Below are 15,635 nucleotides of genomic sequence, written 5' to 3'. Positions count from 1 at the left end.
TGTTTGGGAAAAGAAGTTTTCCACATACATCTAATCAACTCAATTTAATTCAAAGGTTTGGACTTCTCTTTTTTGTTGTAACTACAATCAAGAGCCTTTGTGTATTTTTAAGCAGCGAAAGAAGTAAAAAGCATTAAAAAAATAGTAATTGCAGCCTTTACACTCTTTTGTATTGGCAGTATGAGTTGTTCCATGTTCTGCATTACGGTAAAGATTTAGGCATATATAAATATGACTACCAAATCATATAAAAAGTTAATCATGTACAGAAAGGTAGTAAGTATTACACTTGAAAACTTGGTTTGCCCAGCAGAATAACTATACCATATTGGCTAGTTAAAAAGCTCAGACTGACTACTTATTTGTTAACTTGCTTTTTCTTAAGAGTGATAAAACACTTGAGTAGCTTAGAGTTTAATGTATCAAAGAAGATCAAGAGACAATTGAAGATCAGAATGAGTGAGATCTAGCTTTTCTACCTCAGTAGCTTTGAATCAAAGCCAAATAATGGATTAAGTGGCCAGGACATCAGCTTAGTGTCCCTTAACATATTGTGAGAATTTATCAGGTTGGCTGCGAGACTGCATCTTAAAATAAATAAGGAAACAGTAGCCTCAGTTTTAAAATTACTAGTTTTACTTTTAAGGCAATATTTTTAATATACTGTGGATCTGACATAAAAACTCTAAGAAAACATTCTAAATTAATCTTCGGATTTTTTTCCTCTTTTCCATATTTAAAACAACTATGTTAATTTCTGCTAGAAATATGTAAATATAAAAACACAGTAAATGAAGGTTAAAAGAGGAAAAATTAATCTTTTAGTTTTGTACCAGACTGAACATCATTTCTGTATTCTCTTCTATCTCTGCTAAGTATTTTGTTGTTAAAAATACTTTGCCTATGATAGAAACTAATTTTGTGATTTATGACATTTTTTGAAACATGAAACGTACTGTGTTATGTATTTTTATATACTGCATATAGTTGTCCTTAGTTTTGTGATAGAACCAGTACTGTAAAGCTCAGGAAGCTAGTATTAGTGCATTACTGAAACTGTGAAAGTATTTTCCATAACGTTCTTGAATTGCCATCTTTCCCTATTATTCTGTGCTACATAGCTTGCCTTTTGGTGCAAAAAAAATTTATAAGGAAAGATATATAGTGTTTGCTAGGTATAAATCACTTGCCAGAACATTTTAGAATTTACATTGGAATTAAATGAACAAAAATGCACTACTGCTTTCTTCAGGTATTTTGAGTAATACTTGCACTAATCTATATTCTTAAAGAATAAGGTTAAAAGTTTTGGATTTAGAGTAGCTGATATCTCTTATATATCAAGTAACACTTTAATAAAGGTCCATGCTATTTGCATAATGAGGGGCATTGTCACCTCTGCTGTCAAAACACAAGATTGTTTTCCCTTCAGGAATGAATTAGCTGGCCTACTTTGCATACATAGGTAAAGAAAGGTTCATTAACTCTCTGATTTAGGTAATTTTTCATATTAGAGCAGTGAGTGGTACTTAAAACTAGAGACATTTAATTCCATTAAAGTTTTGTCAATATGCATTTCATTCCTTTTCTTCACTTGGTGTGTTTGTTCAAAAAAAGAGGTTTTTGAATTAAATTATTATTTCTTCATGCATTACTTGTTTTACAGATGCAGGAAATTTTTATTATAATTTACTCTTATGCTAAATTATAATGAGGATGCATGGTCAGCTTCATATAACTTTCATCTGGTTATCAATTTTGTAATAACATTTGATTTCTTTTCTGTGTTTAGCAGGAACAGATGCAGGGGACTGTGAACTGAGTAGTGCAAGTGCTGAAGAAGAAGGTTTGTTTTGAGGAAACGGGAAAGAGGAAGAAAAGAGAAGGGGAAAATACGTAATTGTAAGGAAGAAGGAGAGAAAAAAAAACGGGGACTATGGGGAGAAAAAAGATTCAGATTACAAGGATTATGGATGAACGTAACAGACAGGTGAGTAGCAAAAATGCTGTATTTGAACATCATACTGTATTTCTAAGTTAACTTATTCTCATAAGTGATTAAAATGTTGATAAGTTTGTGTACGTATACATACGTACATGTATACATACACACAATGTGTGGAATGCTATGAAAGAAAAAGTACTTTTGGAAACAACCAGAAACCTCACACACAGTTTTTTCAAGTTTAGTAACATGCAGAGTTAGGAATTTATTTCTTGAGGTCTTGATTCTACAAAGAATGATGCACATGCTCTACTGTGGACTCTCTCTACATTCACTTTGACTTCAATGTGTAATATGCATGGTTAAGCAAATCTGCAAATTGTTAACAGGATACAGGCTTTTGGTACTGTATTTTGTGAACTATTATAATATGAGTTTATTTGCAGGAGGACTTGCATTTAAATTCATAGATCCAAATTATTTATGTCTCTACATGTTTGCACTGTATTTTTACCTCCATCTAAAAATGGCACTACTTCATTAAAAAAAAAAAAAAAAAAATCATCTTTTCCTGTCAGTATTTTAAAAACAATTTGAACACATTCTAAAACCCATGTACAATAATACTGACATGTTATAGTCTCTGTAACTGATGCTGTGGCTAAATAGGTCCAGCAGGACTGGTTAATTAGCTATTATCACTGCTCTCAATAAAACGGCTGAGTAGCTGTCACATGTTATCAACACTGTCTCAGCTAGTTAAAATATGATCATAAATTAGAGATACTGCTTTCCTGTTTTCAGAAAAATAAAATTCAACAATTGGCATCTTAAAATCAGTGAAAAGCTGCTGCTGTTTATATGCGATGTAGGCAAATGTTTCATTGAAAGTGGAGATTCACAAGTGTGAGAAATTCTCGGTAAAATTATATAACTCTACGACTGGTGTTCTTCATATCCGTGGCTGAAATTTAAGAGCAATATTCAGTAGGTATTTTTGAAGAACTTGATACTGAGTTACTATTAATGTATTAATTATATTCCTTTGATCCATAAATTTCTTCGTATATTCAGGTTGTTTTTTAAGATGTTGTTAGTCTTCAAGGATTTTATAAAACCATAAAAAACTCAGCCTAGGAATAACAACAAATTATAATCTTTAGCTATGTTTTCTATGAATTTTTTGATTTTTTAGTGTTAGTAGTCACTAGGGTTTTCCATAGCAGAAAATCATGTATAAAAGCAAAATTACATTTATGATGGATACACTTTGTGTTTTCCCTAGAGATTGGCTATTGCTATGGGCCAAGCCAAAAAGCAATAAATCGATCAATATAAAACCATCAACATATTTGTTTTAATTGGGTTATAGATTGGAATTTAAATTGGGTTTGAATTTTTCATTAAACATTAGTTAATTAGAAGCTAGTTGTTTGGAACTTCCCCATACTACCATGGTTTCGTTTTGAAGTAAACCTGAATTATTTTGTAAATGATACTACAGGAATTCGCCATTAGTAACTTAGTTCATACAATCGCTTCAGTGTCAACTTGCTTACTCAAATACTGAATTTATGGAGAACTTAATCCCCGGTTTTGTCAAAGAGATGTCTTTCAAGAGGCTAAATTTATTTCAGAAATGAAGACAGCTAGTCTTTCAAGTCATTCACAGTAGACTTTTGAGACTTAGCACCAGTGTTCAGAGCTAAAAAGTTATAACTAAAACTATAATGCTAAAATACTGAGAACTATACTATTCATACAGAAAGTGTTTATCTTGCTAGCATTTGGTAGTATCAATCATGTTGAATAGTCACAGCGAGGCTGAAGGTATAGATTTACATTACTTTACCCTCTACATGCTGTAATTGGCTTGATACTGCTTCTCATTTCTATTAATTTAATGGAACATACTTTACAAAATGTTTCTACTGGTTTTGTTCTCTTTGTACTTAGTGCCTTGATTTAAAGCTCAGTGAAGGCAATGAAAATATTTCCATTGATTTGTTTGGACTGTGCAATCAGACTTTTTAGTTGTAGCAACATATGTGTGATTAAATACAACTGGATTTTCACTAATAGCTGATTGATCTTTTAACCATTCATATGAGATGTACCCTTTCACAAGCCTTACTGTTTCTTAAAATTCAATGTATTGCATGAGCTGTTGTTGTTTCAGTGAAGATGCACCGGGTAATACTTGTTTTCTAACTTACACACTTCCACTAATCTTAAAATAGTTTATATTCCATTATTATTTTTATTTTATGATGTAAACACATTTGAAAGCACAGAAAATATTAAAAGGTTGCACAGGAAAAAAAAAAAAGTTAAAAGTTTTTTATTGATAATGTTAAGATACCAGCTGAAGCACAGTTCCACAGTTTATTTGTAGCTCCATTTAACATGATATGGCTGGAGATTTTTTCCTTTTCTTTCTTACTACTTCACCAAAACATGTTTGCAAGAACAGCAGCAAATCTGTTGATTTGAAACTGCCTTACTGTTGCTATATTCAAACGCAGTGTGGTTTCACAATACAAGGCATGTTAGATGGGAATATGATATACATGGATAGTGCATCCTCAGCTGTTTTCAAGCATATAAATTTTCTGCAGGACAGCACATGCAGGGAAAAATAAGTGGAACACATATCAAATGAGAGGATACAGCAATAGTTTAATTCTTCTGCCCTCTCCCAACGCAAAAGGTGAATCTGCTAGAGATTTTGCTAAAGGGTTTAAGCAGTTACAAGACCTGCGGAAGGTGATTTCTGTCCTTGCTTTTCCACTCATTTGCCCAGTGTCCCGACTAGCTATTTATGTTAACCATTGAATGGAGTACTTGGTCTGTCAGTATAACAGTCATTTTCTTCCACACTACTGTCTGCTGTGGTGCTAAGGTATGCCCCTACTGCTCAAAGTGCTTGCGTGAGTGGATTGTGAAGGGCAAAAATAGTGCTGACCTCCCTTCAAGAGGATTTCATTTGGTCAGGTCTAGTTGGTTGATTTGTGTACTTTAGTGACCATTCTGGTAATAAATGTAAGTTGAAACTGTCTGGAGTCAGATGTCTGGCTGCAAATCTCATAGAAATGTGTAGTATGGGGTATGACCTGCCCTTTTCCAAAAACTATTTCAAACTTTGACATTTTGAGTTAAATTAAACTACTGCAATGTAGACATTAGAGGTCTAATCCTTTTACCCTGGACTGCATAAGAGCTCTGTCATTGACTTCAGCGAGTGCAGAATTCAGGCTTTTAACTAATTGTAGTGCTAACTAATAGTAGAGGAGCCATAAATTTACCGTTGTTTCATGTGGGCTGCAAGTTGGCTGTATTTTTCTGGCCCTTGTAGACAAAGATGGCAAGGATGTTCAAATCTTCTGTGAGTGATCAGAAATTCTCTTCGCCTATGAAAGTTTAAAAAAATCCCATCTGAAAACTTCCCTTTCACTCTGCTTTTAGCCACAAGAGTATGAACAACTGCCAGAGCTAGAGTAAATGTGTATTTATTCATGTAGTTTAGTTGCCATCATGATATTAAATGGAAATGAAAACTCTTAAGAGAATCCTATTATAAGCAGCCAAAGATTTTCTCTTGTTTATTGCGACACTGGATAATATAGTCTTCGTAAATGTAGATTGAATCTCTGGTACTGTTGCTCAGGCTCATGAGATCATGGTAGCCTTGTCAACAGCCCATTCAAATAGAATGCATACATGATATTATTTGCGCCACAAATAGAACCAGCAGCCAAAAATATTAGCACTGACATCTGATATTGGAAGCTCCTGACAGCTACAAGGTCTTTGTGCAGAAATTTCAATAGGGCAAATTGGAGAAGGCTGCTGTAAAGAATTCTGGGTTGGTTAAAAGAAAAAATTTAAAAAAAAAAAAAAAAAAAGAAGAAGGGTATTTGCAAAAACGTGGGTGAACTTTATTTTCATATGTTTTCTTAATTGACAGAAGTAATTCAACTAGCTCTATTATGGTCAACACACGAAGGAAAAATTACATTCATCTGCCTCAGAAAAGTCCTTGTATTCTCTTCTATTTGTTTTTCATCAGTTTAAAACATTTTGTTAGTTTTAATGAAGATCTTTTGTGGTCTGCTGTAGACTGGGATCATCTGAAACTCTGCAAGTCTGGACAGGGCTGCCCAGGCCTAAAACAAATAGGTGTAATGACATAAATGATATTGTAGTACTTTTATACTAGGTCACTTACAAAATATCTCACTAAATCCATGGTCTGTGAGCTAAATCCAGAGGTACATTGACCCAGGAAAGAAGGCATATTGACCCAATGACATTCTGGTATTGGGTCTGGAACACGCTCTTGCTTTTAATCTGCTGGTTTTTCTAGTTACTGTTAAGAAATATCAGGGTCTTACATGGTGATCCACGATTTTTTATCCCTCTGATCATCCTGCTCATTAGTTCTGCATTATTTTTTCTGCTTCTGAAGCATGCTGTTGACAGGTCCACAATTAAAACCGAGTTGAGCTTAGCTAATGCTTCTATATACTGTTTAAAACTTCTCTTTCAATGTATGCAAGCTGCTGGGAGCTTAGGTGTTATTGAATACCATGGGAAGTATACACTTCAGTATTAAGGTGCTTAAATAGTAAGACACCCTTTTTAAACTATGTCTTTGTGATTCTATGAGGGACAACAGTAACAAATACTTGCTGTTTAACTTTTCTTGCACAGACCTTTTATCATTCTTTGATTCCAACAAACCTGTAAAGTTGTAAACCAACACTTACTGCAGCTATCAGCTCAACAGAGAACAAATGAAAGCAGATAAGTAAAGTGAGGTTATGGAGCAGGGGAAGAGTATCCTGGAGGGAAATGACTGCTTGCAGGAAGACCTAGATTTGTTCTACTGACTTCAATACCTTATGTTGCTAATTTCAAAACTAGTTTCAGCCTCGTGTATCTATTTTCATCTGTGTTTCAGCTCTGTCTAAAAGGAAAGAGTAAAAGACTCTCAGCTGAATCAGAAACTCCTCTGTAGAAAGAGAGAAGAGACTTGCATATTAGTGCTAACACGGACACAAGTTAGATAATAAATTTTTTTCCACTCATCTTTTTATATTCTCAGTCTTCCCTTGTGAGGTGCCTTAATTTTATCCAAGATCTGAGATTATGTGATTTTTTTTACCCCCAGGGAAATGTTTTCATAAGAAAACATAACTGCTTAACTATGCAATTAGGCATCATTCTGTTCAATGAATGTTTGTCTTAAACATCACATACTTTTTATCTTTTACATATCTGAATTCCTTCTCTTGCTTACATTAAATTGCATATAGTAAGACATACACTTGGAATATAGCACTACAATTAGGCCTGGGTCCTGCTCTTTTTCGTTTTATTTCAGATCTAAAGTTAGGTATTCTGTAAACAGGTAACACATCCCAAGTTTTCATGGCACCTAAATTGTTATGATCTGAACAATTCTGGCAGCACTTTTCACATCATGCCAGAGTACCTGAGAGGTTTTAGTAGAGCTGCTGAACTGAACCATGAATTTCTAGAACAAATTATGTTTAAGGTTAAGTGTGCTTGTGTTACAAATGTATGTTCTGAGCATAATTTAGAGTGAATTAGCATACGGTAAATATTTAGGTCAAATTACTTTTAATTTGAAGTGTGAGCAAGAGGCCTAAGAGAGTGCAGTAGTGAATGAGGCATCTGCCAGCACGGCAGAGCTGAAAACCAGTGCAGACACAGGCGAGAAGGCTGTCTTGCAAGGAATAGTTTGGAAAGCCCTGGGGGGGAAAGAGCTGGAGGTGGGAAGCAGAACTGAAGCCATTGTGGAGAGGAAGAAGTTACAGTCTTCCTGTTATGACAGGAAATGCAGACAAATGTGCTTCCTGACCATTTGCTCAGCAGGGAATGAAATATTCTTTGACCTTTACCTTATGAACATTTTAGCTGCACAGAACTAGTAAACATGTTTTTTACCTAAACATCTATTTGTACCTGCCAGAACTGGTGATAGCATACAAAAAAAAAAAAAAAAAAAGGATGTCTTCTTTTTTGTGCGTTGTATTGGCTACTGTGGTTGTGATACAGATGATGTTGTCTGCCTAAAATACATACGTATCTGTACATCTATCTGTAGTGGACCTAATCTTATCTCTGTTTAACAAAAGGAAGTGAAGTACCAGAGATTAACCATTATTACTCTTGCATCCCTGTCTACTTTTAGATCTTAATTTGTAAGTTAAAGTGAGAAGCATATTGATACTGCCTAACCTGCTAATTTCTGAGTTCCTATATCATCTGTTAATTAACACATCTTCCAATTATCCCTCCTGTTTTCACTTACAAAGAAAAAATTTGTATGAGAGACACACCATCATGTGTTGGATTTAGGCAGACTGAATAATATCAGTATTTTAAGTATTTTTATGTACTTATATACTAAAAATGGGGTGTAACATAAAAGTACAAAACCTTTTTTATACAGATTAATCATGAACATTTTATTTGTTATAGCTATAATTTTAGAGCATCCTGCTTAGAAATCCTCTTTATCTGGACTGTTCAGCAAGTCGTAGCTCAATATGCTTGAGGCTTTCTGGGACAATAGCTCTTTCAGCAGCATAAAATCACTGCTGTCTTATCCCTGTAAATTATGCTGGAGGGTTATAAGAACATGGAAATAGGCTGCTGAAGGTCCTTCACTGCTCTTTAAAGGGTCTTTCTTTTTATATGGCATGCCCAGCTACGGCATAAAGAGAGGCTTGTCTAAAGTGAATCCTTGTCTGGTGCTGCTTCCCGTCGCACTGAGGATCACTGTAAAGATTATTGCAGCCAGGCCTCTTCATATGACGAGCAGGTCTAAGCAAGAATCAAATAGGAGGAAGGGGAAGAGAGAATATGCCAATATCTGTAGCCTCCTCAGTAGTTATTTGGGGTTTGAACATATGATAGGATTGGGTGCCTGCAGGGACATTTTAGTCAAGAGTGTCTTGGTTTATACATGGCCAACTTGGCTTTACTGTGTTTGAAGTTATATTGCTCATGCAATACCTCCTCTTTGTCACATACATCATACCTACCATGCTTGCTTCAGTCCCTCTGGCAGAAATTTTAATGTTCCAGATGAAATAAAGACAAAGAGAGCAGTATTACTTCTTGACCAGGCTGTGTCTTTATCAGATACTTCTGTGGTTTCTCAGTTGGGAGACTGGGGGGAAATTTTCTCTAATTTTCACACACATGTTTAATGTCAGGAAATGTATATGGGAAGGATTATGTACAAATTCAGTGTTTCTCTCATTTTCCTATGTCAGCAGCTATATATCTTTATAATCAGGATAGGAAGATGTAATGGGAATGCTGATATTTTGCCACTGGCTGGGCTCAATTGCTTGAAAGATCACAGGACTCCTACTTCAAAAACATAAAATGTTAGCACATATGCTGTAACTGTTACTGACAAATACAGAGTGCTGTTATGTCTCAGCCTTTTGGAGTGTGTGAGATTTCAGAAAAAGTACTAAAAGACCTGAATTAAAAACAAGAATAAAATAAAATAATCCCAAATCAACTCCCACCAAAAATATAAAAAGAAACAAAGCCTACATTAAAAAAAAAAAAAAAAAAAGAAAATCCTGCATCATGAAGGCCGTGTTCATTAAATAGGAATATTTATGTCTGCTTCTGTTCCTCTACTGATGTGTTAACATCTATAAGAAACATGTAATTGTTGTTACCAATTTAGCTAAATAAAAACTATTAGCAACACCAGTATCACCATTTATACACACACATATTTAAATTAAATTTCAGCACGTGAAAACATTCATACTTGCAACCAAGCGACATTGTCTTCTAGTTTGTTTCAAGTAGGTTTTACTTACTAGCCATGAAACAAAGTCTACTCTGAGCCAAATTACCCTCTAAGTGGAACGTATCACAGTGTGTGATGTGCACGCTTCAATTTGGGCTATCTACAGCCCCATTTACAGGCACTACAATGGCTAGTTCATGAACCATCTCTCACAAGACTCTTGCAGCTTTATGCATGAAGAGCTAGTTGGGAGATGTTTCCATGGCATTGAAGAGTCAGAGTTGAAGTAGAAAAACATCCTCTTAACAATCCTGGGCTTTCATGCCTTTCCTTTAGTACATGCGGTGGTTTTCATCTTTAGTTAGAATTTCATCAGAAATGCATAAAAATCTTGCCTTGATTTAAATCTAGGAAGCTGGAAGCTGGCTACTTCACTGAGGTTTTTTTGTTTGATTTTTTTTTCTTTTACTTTTCCCGTATTTGTAAGCAGCATCTGATTTGCTCACAGCATCTAAACTCATCAGCATTTATGCTTCTTCATATAGAAAAATACTGCAGCATTTAGTAACCTGCCTTCTCAGTACTACCATTCCTGTTATGAGGGCAGTTTGGCTCTTAAATTTCTAAACATAACTTTTAAATGCGCAAAATCACCTAAGACAAATGTAACAGACTAGTGGGTTTTCAGTTAGTACGAAGGGATGGAATTAGGTTATTTTTTGGTATGTTTCAGAGGTAAATGTAATACTCTCCCCACACTGAGCTTTTCTTTTCATACATGTAAAATGATGCATAAAAGCACCTGATAACAGTATTTAGACATAGTGTCGGTGTTTCAAACCGTGTGTTTAATATACACATGCTTTAAGAGGTTTTAGAAACAGTTGAATGCTGGCCTCTGATCAGTTCCACTTCCTCCGTTCAACCCACTTTCATTCTCCCCAGTTCTCACACTGTCATTATAGAATATTGTGTACCCCCAAAAGAGAGAACTTGCTAAGTTGCCTGTCATTTTCCTAAGGAGGAGATTTGTGAACTGAAAAACACCTACAAATCAGTAGTGGTTTAGACAGCAGGGATAATTAATCACATCTTGACTAATAGTGTCAGTAAAGCCATTTAGTTATTTGATTCCTGCTGCTGAAAAAAAAGTCAAATATTAAACAAATATTGAAATGCATGCACTTTTTTTGATGTCCCTTTTTAAATATGTCGAAGAATTGTCCCACTGTGTGTATTTTCTTTCAGTCTCACTAGTATTCTTTATGTCAAATGACAAAGTACTGACATTGTCAGTTGTTATATGATGCTATCATGACTGAGAACTGTGAACACAGTGTATGATAACATGACTGTGTGACCACCTGGATATTTTGGTACTGTAGCTATAGCTACATGGAAGCTTCTGTTCATGTGAACTGTGTGTGGCCTGTTCATTCCCAGCACTAACTCAGTTCAAGCATAGTCAGAGCTTCTTACATGTAAGGTTGCACATTGCCTTTCACCTAGACAAAGGAGACCAAATATTTTAAAATATTTATGCTTATTTTTACCATTTCATTTTAGTGAAATTTCTGCAGTACTAGAATATTATCTCTTACCTTAGACTATATTAGATACTTTCAGGCTGGGAGTGCAATTAACATAATAAAAGGTTAACAAATTGAGACCCCAAAAAAAGTTAAGTAATTAGACACTGTCTACTCATATTTTTCACAAAAATATTTTAACATATGAAAGATAGGTATATTCATCTTTCTTATGTAGCCACATAGAAGAAAGTGTGTAAAAAGTTGATTTCTTTTTAATGACTTGAAGAGTATTCTTAGTCTTTTCTGAAGTTAATGATGTTTCCCTATACATTTGTTCACCCTTACTATAAACTGCTGTAAAAGCATAATAAATTTACATATATATTTTATGTATATATATGCAAATATAAGCCACAATGAATGGCATATTTAAAATTAAAAGTAATATTCCAGATTACTACAGAAACAGTAGTAGATAGAATTGTTTTTAACGTCTTTATCAGCAGTGGCAGAAAGCATTATCAGATAGACTGAGAAAATGTGAGAAAGATCAAGGGTTTAAAAGCAAATCAAATTTAAAGGAATTAAGATTATATTGGGGGGGAAAAATCCAGCTGATTTGTTGCTCTTTTATCCACTTTCCACAAAAAAAAAAAAAAAGAAGGAACTCTAACCACTATCAGTCTGGTGATAAGTATTATGAAATAAGTATGTGCTACGCTGCACAGCTGTGTGGTTATTCTAAATGTCCAGGAGGACCTAATAGTAAACACAAACAGTGGCTTTAAAGATATTTCTGTACTGGATTGTGCTTTGATAGTAGGAAGCTATAACATGCTAAATTCTGAGGTTTCTGTGCAACAGAAACCACACTGTACAGAGACACTGCAGCTACAGCACTGTGGTCAAAAAGTTGATTGAAAAAGCATTTTAGATGCAGAAAAATATGTTGAGTTAGTACATGTTAATTTCTGTGTGTTTACCTTTTTCTAACATGCTTTTATAGATACATATGTTTCAACAAATGCATTGCAATTTTCTGTCATCAAGGAAAACACTGAAAGAGTATTTGAAAGATGGGAGGGTTTTTTTTCCAGAATTTGAATGGAGTTTTGTTACCTACCTCATTATTCATTCCAAATATCAAAAACCATTGAGACAGACAAATTTAGAAAGAGCTTACTATCAATTAATCATCCTTGAGACCAGTGCTGTGGAAAGTGTGTTTTTAAAATGCTTGAGGAATTGTGTTTAATGGCAATTCATCTTTACTTAACAATATGTTGACAGAGGCTAAGGAGATTGAAACAACAATAAGAGAAGTAACGTTCAGTATACATTTGGGAGAATAGGTGTTCATAGTGTTGGCACGGAACCTCATCTTTCTGATGTGGACTAGCAAATAGGGATTAGCAATACTTAAAGATCATGTTTTCCATGGCCCGATGTGCTGGGATTTTAAGGTAGTCTGGGGTCGCAGTTAGCATTAACTTGCTTTAAGATGTGACAAGATAAAACAGCAGCCGTACAAACCATGTACAGATTAAACTTCTTGCTTCAGCATTAAAGTGCAGAGGTGCTATTGCTTATGGTATCAAGAAGCACAGGATTAGGCAGAACCATAAACTTGGTCATGTGTCTGTCCTTGAGCTATCAAATATCTTTGGCCACATGTTAAATTTGATTAATAAGAAGTTTACCAAAGCCATATTTTCATCTTAAAAATTCTAGTCACTGAGAATTATAAGAGAAAAAAATTGATGTAAAAAAACTGTAGTCATTGTATATGCATAATGGAAATTGCGTATATGAAGAAGCGGAAGAAGGAGAAAAACTCAACCATACAATTAGCTTAAATAGCTTATGGTAGTTTCTTATTCTGAGTCACATGTCTTACTGGAACTTGTAAGCTAGTGCAGATAAGAAGAGGGAAAAAAAATGATATGCAAGTCTTTCATTGTCAAAACAGTCCCTGTGGAAAATTATGGTTTTATACAGAGTAATGATATTTTTCGTACTGCCTAGGTTTTGCATGATGTCAGGGCATTAGCTGGGCTAATGGAAACTTATAAGCATGTACCTATTTTTTCCTTCATAACACGACCCTAAGAATTTGTACTAAAAAATGACAGTTCATATTTCTAAGCATCTAATTTGAAATGAAATAAATTATGCTATGTCTGTGTTTAGAAAAGACCTTGTTTTAAGGCATTTGTTGCTGGCCAGCTATTGTTTCTTCTTTGTGCTCATTTCTCACGAGTGTTTGAATTTTTAAAACATCATATTTCTTCAAAATTATCATGTGTGTTTATATGAACAGTTTATCTATTTTACACAACTGAAAAACTGTATGAAATAATTTCTTCACTAAAAATCTAGCAGGATTTAGGGGACATGGAATCAAAGTCAATCACTATCAACGATAATAATTTACTGCACTTTTTCAAACTGAAATGCAGTTCTAAAATGTTGATGGGAAAGAGGCATGCAGTTACAAAGACGCTTCATAGCACTACTTAATGAAAATGAAAATGCCCCATGCTCTTTATCTGAACTTCTAATTTTGTGCTGTGAGAATTTGGTGTATTTCCTTACTTCGGTAACACGCATGTATACTTGTATTCTATTTTGGAACTATATTTATATTTATGGATTTGCCTTTGGACATGTTCAGTTCACAGTCACAGATTATATTTCCAAAAAAGGACCACAAAAGCCAGCTCAGGGATTTCTAATGGACCTTTGTTTTTTTTCCAGGTGACATTTACTAAGAGGAAATTTGGGTTAATGAAGAAGGCTTATGAGCTGAGTGTTCTGTGTGACTGTGAGATTGCTCTGATCATCTTCAACAGCACCAACAAACTGTTCCAGTATGCCAGCACTGACATGGACAAAGTGTTGCTGAAATATACTGAGTACAATGAGCCTCATGAGAGTCGAACGAATTCGGATATAGTTGAGGTAAGATTCTGTGTTCTGTGAGGATTCTTTATTCTACTCTGAGGTGGAGGTACTCAAAGCAAGAGGCCTGATCATCTTTCTCAAGGGCTGTAGAATGTACCCTGAAGGTGACATAACAGCAGGAGAGCAGAACAGGGATAAGAGAGGATTGGCTTGGGGGTTGGAGGTGGTGCAGCAGAGACTGGAGGGAATCCATGTCTTATGTGAGCTGTAAATTCTATCCTGCTGAGTCTCGCAGGCTCAGCAGAAACTCCAGGGATGGGTTCTCTGGCTCCCTGTCATCCAGCCTGTTGTGCTGCTATCTGCCATGAGCCCTCTCCATGCCTTGACCACTACCTCCCAGCTGAATCTCCCCCTTGCCTCCTAGTTGCTCCTGGTGACATGTTTCCAGAATACTGATGTGCTTTATCTTCTCACTCCAAAAGTTGTAATGCACTTTGTCCAGGAGGAACCAAAAAATATGTTGTAAAAGATGTGGAGGAAAAGGATTTAAAATCAATGCTTTTAGGCATTCAACTGACTTGTTTAGATTCCTGGTTATTTACAGAGGAAGGAGGTTGGATTAAATGCAAGAAAACTTTGCTTATGAACTGCACAAACCCAAATGTTTTAGCTACCTCACACAGAATGCTGTTACCATAACATAATAATAACAACATCAAAGCAGTACTATCAGAAATCTAGACACACCTGGTAATTATTTTTTTTTAATTACATAGGGAAAGTTTTATTTACAATTAGAGAAAATTATTAATTAAAATTTTAAGGTTTTAAATTTTAAGCTTCATATAATTGCAGAAAAGTGACTTTACTTTATCACCATATTAAGATTCAAGCCATGCAAAATAAATGAATCTTTTAATGATCTTGTTGTCATAGCAAAACGCTCAGAGTGATATCTAAAAAACTGGTTATGTCACTTCATGCAACTACTGTTTTCATAGCACCTAAGTGAATAGGGTTCTAATAGTATAATTTTAAAAAGCACTGGAAGAGTGAGGTCCTGTCTTAACAATCAGTGAAAATTCATTGATAAATGCTACTGAAAACCTTGGTGTATACACTTAGGTTACTTCAGATCTTATTAAAGGTGTTGGTTTCAGATTTTTAAATAATCTGGATGTTGTCTAAAATGAGACTTTGGTGCTTTTTGAATCTTCACCTGCGTTAGTTATGTGTTTGAGACCAGCAATGGAAGAAAGTGTGTGTATTATATGTAAAGTGGTTTTGACAGATGAAAAATACTCTGTAATAGACATCTTCACACTTGTTACAAGATGTCACAGTCCCACCACCATAGATTGGCAAAGACTGCAACCCAGGAATACATATCACTTTTCTGTCTATCCTTATGTCAACATATAGGATCATACTGTTTTGCTTCCTT

At 34.9% G+C, this 15,635-nt stretch overlaps 1 protein-coding gene across 2 annotated transcripts in view; it reads left to right on the top strand.

Moving 5' to 3' along the window:
* Window positions 1-1,862: 1,862 nt before the first annotated feature.
* MEF2C (myocyte enhancer factor 2C) overlaps window positions 1,863-15,635 on the top strand; it is a 74,753-nt gene continuing 60,980 nt past the window's right edge. For both annotated transcript variants that reach the window (XM_080637378.1, XM_080637377.1), the window contains exons 1-2: window positions 1,863-1,990; window positions 14,045-14,248. In XM_080637378.1, the coding sequence (XP_080493504.1) occupies window positions 1,937-1,990; window positions 14,045-14,248 (258 nt within the window). In that variant the 5' untranslated portion in view covers window positions 1,863-1,936. The remainder of the gene's footprint in view (window positions 1,991-14,044; window positions 14,249-15,635) is intronic.

This window comes from Psittacula echo (assembly GCF_963264785.1).
Source record: "Psittacula echo genome assembly, chromosome: Z".
Classification (NCBI taxonomy): Eukaryota; Metazoa; Chordata; class Aves; order Psittaciformes; family Psittacidae; genus Psittacula; species Psittacula echo.
Note: the sequence above shows the minus strand (reverse complement) of the source record. Positions and strands in the feature narration are given on the sequence as shown.